The following is a 4,722-nucleotide window of genomic DNA, read 5'->3' as shown; positions in this document are numbered from 1 at the left end:
GTTCCGTATGTGTTTCAAAATGTCTTTTAAATTACTAACAACAAATATGAAAGACTAAGTGCAACGTTGTAACAAATTTCATTTCCATCCAAGTTAAGAATGATATGACTCATCGAAAACTGCGCGAACGAACATAAACAGTGGCGTAATCGTCCGTTATCGACCGACTCCAGACCGATTTTGAATTTCTAAACTGTCATTGCAATGGACAGTTGAGATTGTGCTCTGGAGGAAACAATTTGTATTACTCTTGCTACGGATATAATTTGTATTCTGGAATTTTTTGCATACCTTTTTAATACATATTTAATTGCGGCTCGCGAAAAATTTCAAATTTTGAAAAATGGCTCAGACTATAAAGGAGCTTAGCCACCCTGGTCATAGACTTTGGAAAGCTAAATGTTTATAATGAAAGTCACTTAGCGTGCACAGGTGAAAGCCTAGGGCCGTTCGTGCTACCAAGCTGTCTCAAATATGTGAAATCATAACTGACTTATACTGACATCCTCTCTGTCTCTTTTCTCTGTTATCACCAGGCTATGAGTCACGTAATTGTAAAATGGGAAATCTACGACGGAAAAGTAACGAACCGAAAGTATCGTGAGTGCGTATTATGATGTATGTATAGGCATACGTGGACTAGAGCCATAGAGGAAAGAGAAAGGGAAGAGCAAAGACGAGCGCCCAAAAAGAAGGATAGGCAGGGTCAGACCCTCAGATGTGCGACGATTCTCGAATGAATAGGTGTGTACGTGTGCTGATCTTTGTAATTATAAATTGTGAATACATGTGACTAATATTATTTTCTTTTTTATTTTGTGCATGTTATAAGTTATAAATAAATCTAAACAAACAACACTAACCCAATAACATTAACAGTATAAAATTATCTTGTATATTTAACACAGTATAATAATCAGTTTATGGTATAACTTTTATAGTGAAATAAGACCAACACATATAACAGATTCTCAGTTTTAAGTAATAAATGCAATCTTTACTGCATTTACTTTTTATAAATTTAATTTTTACCACACAGTGCTAAAATATATCATTTTAGCACTGTAAAAGAATTATGAAAAAAAGATTTTACGTTTTTTGTAGAAGCTCGATGCTCTCTTTTGGTACATCAACACGAGTTACAAGCACGGAAAAACGTTGAGCCATTTTAACAGATGAATAATGCTACTAAAAAATTAATTCATTTAACAATTTAAATAAAACAAGTTGATAAATATTCCATATAAAAGAACACTACCTTAATGCCGATAAAAGCGTATCTACACCCTTTAAAAAGCATTATATCATGCTTTAAAATTCATATTTATTCTTCCTATCTCACGATATTAAAAAAGATTAAAACATAAGATATAAGCAAACACGACTTTATTCCCATTTGTTTTTTGACTATAATCACATGTTTTGTCTAAGAGATGAAACCTGACATATTATTGGATGAATTTCTATCGGATAGCCAATGAGATTGCTTATAATAAAAGCGTACGTTTAGTGGTGTTCATTCGAAACACGTGTCGAGTTAAGATGGCGGTCGTGTTGGTTCGTGCATATTGTAAATATTTACGAAATAACCAATAGGAACGACATTTTGTTCGATAAATTTGTTGACTATTTCGTCAGTTATAAAATATATATTTAAATTTGGTTTAATTTATTGAATTTAAGACAGAAAAATGAAAACAAGAAGAAGAAATTATTCATCTCCCAATATTCGCGAGAGTGAAGGTAAATCTAAAAAGGAATTATCCGTTAAAGGTAGGAACAGCAGAAAAGCAAATTTGACTCCGTCTGTAAAAGATCATGACATAAATATTGAATCAAAAAGGGTTAAGAAATCTACACAAAAGCAAATTAAGAGCGGAGGTAAAGAAAAAAAGATTGACAACAGTGTTGAAGCTTTCCCTTCTTCAGATAAGAAAAGAAATAAATCTGTGAATAAAAGAAGTAGTATGTCTAAAAAAGAAAATGATATAACTATATTGGAAAAGGAAGAAAGTGCCATACAAGATGTTATTAGCGAGACAGATGCCCACTTAAAGTTTGAAGAAAGAGAAAATTTGGATGGCAACAGTACTCCAAATCTAAGAAAAAGGCATTTGAGAAACACTGTTAAATCATGTATTAACAGTAATAAAGCAGGAAACTTAAAAAATAAAAATTCCAAAAAAAAGGAAATTACCAAACACCATAAAGAAGAAAAAAGAATTTCTCAAGAGGACAAGTATATTGAGAAAAGTAATGATAATTTAGGTATGGAAACAAAATTAGATCTTCCAATTAAGAAAAGGCAAAAAGGAATTAATCAAGAAGATAATGAAAATGAAGAAAGTCAGAAAGATAAGAAAAATATAAACAAGATATCATCAAAGAAAAGAAAAAATGATATTGAAAATTTTGAAAAGAAAACTGAATCTGACATAAGTATAAAAGATGATTTATATGGCAAACAAGAAAATTCTGCAAATGAATTATTTATAACACAAGATAAAAGTGAAATTTCATCTTCAATCAACAAGAAAACAAAGAAAGAAGAAAATAAAGTTAAATATTTAGATACAACTAATTATGGAAGGAGAAAAATAAATATTCAGGGTATTATTATTGAAGAAATTGAAAAATATGATGCAGATAAAGTTTGTATGGAAAAGAAAAGTAATTCTGAAAGTGAAGCATCTGAAACAAAAGAAACTTTAAGTAAAAACACAAAAATAGAAAATACTGTACATGCCAGTGGTTTCAATGACGATCAATTTTTTATAGATACTACACCATCTTTATCACTTTTGAACAATACAGTAAGTGAAAGTCAATCGAAACAGTATGATGAGATTGAGAATGACATTCAATACTGTCATAAAAAAATGAAATCTCACTCTGTATTTGATGATGATCAGAAAACTTTTAAGAACAAATCCAATGAAAAACATACACCTGCACATGATAAAAATATTACAAATGAGTTAAAGAAAGATGATAATATATGTGGCAAAGATGGTGTCCATGAATTCAATCAAAAAGAACCTGATAATGACAATATAAATAAATCCGATGGTGACAGTGATTCAGCGCCTGAAATAGAATCATTTCAAAATAGTAGAAATAAAGCATTAAATTCTATAAAAAATGCTGAAGATGAGGTTAGAAAAATGAAACTTCAAACAAAGAAATTAAGGAGAAAATACCACGAAAGAAATTTAATGCAAAAAGAGCAAAAGGTATTTTTATTTATGGTCAATATTAATTTAATGAACCTAATTTTTAAACAATAATTATTTTAAATTCTTTGTGCTTTGGATACTAAGAAGGCCTTGACTTTTCAAGTTCATTATGGATTTGGCCAGGCCTACAATAGGATTTTTACATAGCTGGATCATATTAGGGCTTGATATATCTGGGTAATATTTTAAGAAACATGTTTCATTCCTTTGTTACAGTTCTCTTAACAAATTCTCCATTATTTTCTCAAGTTTGTAACAATCTTGGAAATTGCTAACTTTGCATCATTCTACTGCTATAGGTAATCCTGGATCAAAGTTGGATGAACAACTCCCCAAAAATTTTTAATGGTTAGTCTGGCTCAGATATGTCAGGCTCTGTCCCTCACCCTTACCATCTAGCCATCTCTCATTGTGGGCCTGGCCAAATCCATTTTGAGTGTAAGACAAAGTAAAATTCTCTTACTGCTCTAGAAAATCCTTAAAGAATTCTTAATGACAATGCATCCCCTATGCTTCCATACCATGAGACTGAAGGGTCGGCACCACTTTGTTGATGCCATGTCAAGATTCTGACACCACTGTGTCTTTAAGGACAGACACAGAAGCCTTGATAGCTGCTAATTTTGTTTTGTGCAAGCAGTTGCAAAGACTGTCTGAGAGTCAGCGTGCCCAAAAGAATTGCTCTCACCTACCGGGTTAACGTCAATAAATATCCGTTTATTCATATATCTATTTACACATATAAGGTTAAGAGCATGAGAGAGAGTTTATACTTGTGCACGTGAGGATAAATACCTGTAGTTGTTATACACTTGATAAGCTGGTTCCTTGTTTCTTGATTATGTAGATGGCCTCTAGATTCATCTGGATATTAGACATTTTGATAGTTCCTCAGAGATCCTCAGAAGGCAGGTAGGAAGATGGCAGGTTGACCCAGGCTGCAATGATGGTTGATAGGGAGGATAAATCCAAGACTGGAGTAAACACTGGTCAACCAACTCTCAATGACAAATGAACTCTCTGTCATCCTTGATCCTGTGCTTTTATTTTGGGGCCCTCCCCTCACTTATTTTGGGGTCCTCCCCTCATGCCCTTTTTTGGTAAATTGTCAAGTCCATTTCCAATAGCGATTTTTTTCCATTAGTTCCCAGTGACACATCCAGAAGATGTGTCACTTCTGGACAAGGAAGAAAGTCCATGGAAGAAATCACAAAGTCACATACTTTGTGATTTTTTTTCCTTTCAAAAAATTTTTGAATAAAATTTTTCATAGACAATAGTCAGGGGTGCACAACCTGCGGCCCGCGGGCCACATACGGCCCCCTATCAATGTTTATGCGGCCCGCGGACGGTACATGCCAAATCCCTTCTTTCGAACTTTCTAAGTGTAGAACTTTTTCCTTTTCACAAAGTCATTAGCACCCAACTGTTTTATGACTTTCCCTGAGGTGAGAAATGGGGGATTGTTCTATAAATAAGTCTATTT

The 4,722-nt window shown here is 32.9% G+C and overlaps 2 protein-coding genes across 3 annotated transcripts in view; one reads left to right on the top strand and one right to left on the bottom strand.

Moving 5' to 3' along the window:
• LOC111630189 (glyoxylate reductase/hydroxypyruvate reductase-like) overlaps positions 1-1,417 on the bottom strand; it is a 103,187-nt gene extending 101,770 nt beyond the window's left edge. The window contains exons 1-2 of one of the 2 annotated variants that reach the window (XM_023374251.1): positions 1,259-1,417; positions 1,094-1,185 (exon numbers count right to left, since the gene is read on the bottom strand). In XM_023374251.1, coding sequence (XP_023230019.1) covers positions 1,094-1,185; positions 1,259-1,300 — 134 coding nt within the window. In that variant the 5' untranslated portion in view covers positions 1,301-1,417. Of the gene's footprint in view, positions 1-1,093; positions 1,189-1,258 lie in introns of both variants that reach the window. The other variant, XM_023374253.1, reaches the window with a different exon arrangement.
• A 111-nt stretch (positions 1,418-1,528) lies between these two features.
• The window catches only part of LOC111630188 (myb-like protein X), a 29,483-nt gene continuing 26,289 nt past the window's right edge, over positions 1,529-4,722 (top strand). Inside the window, exon 1 of the mRNA XM_023374250.1 lies at positions 1,529-3,233. Within this exon, the coding sequence (XP_023230018.1) occupies positions 1,692-3,233 (1,542 nt within the window). The 5' untranslated portion in view covers positions 1,529-1,691. The remainder of the gene's footprint in view (positions 3,234-4,722) is intronic.

Source organism: Centruroides sculpturatus, unplaced genomic scaffold, assembly GCF_000671375.1.
Source record: "Centruroides sculpturatus isolate CEXI.00-Female unplaced genomic scaffold, Cexi_2.0 scaffold577, whole genome shotgun sequence".
NCBI classification, from domain to species: Eukaryota; Metazoa; Arthropoda; class Arachnida; order Scorpiones; family Buthidae; genus Centruroides; species Centruroides sculpturatus.
This window is presented reverse-complemented; position numbering and strand designations above follow the sequence as displayed.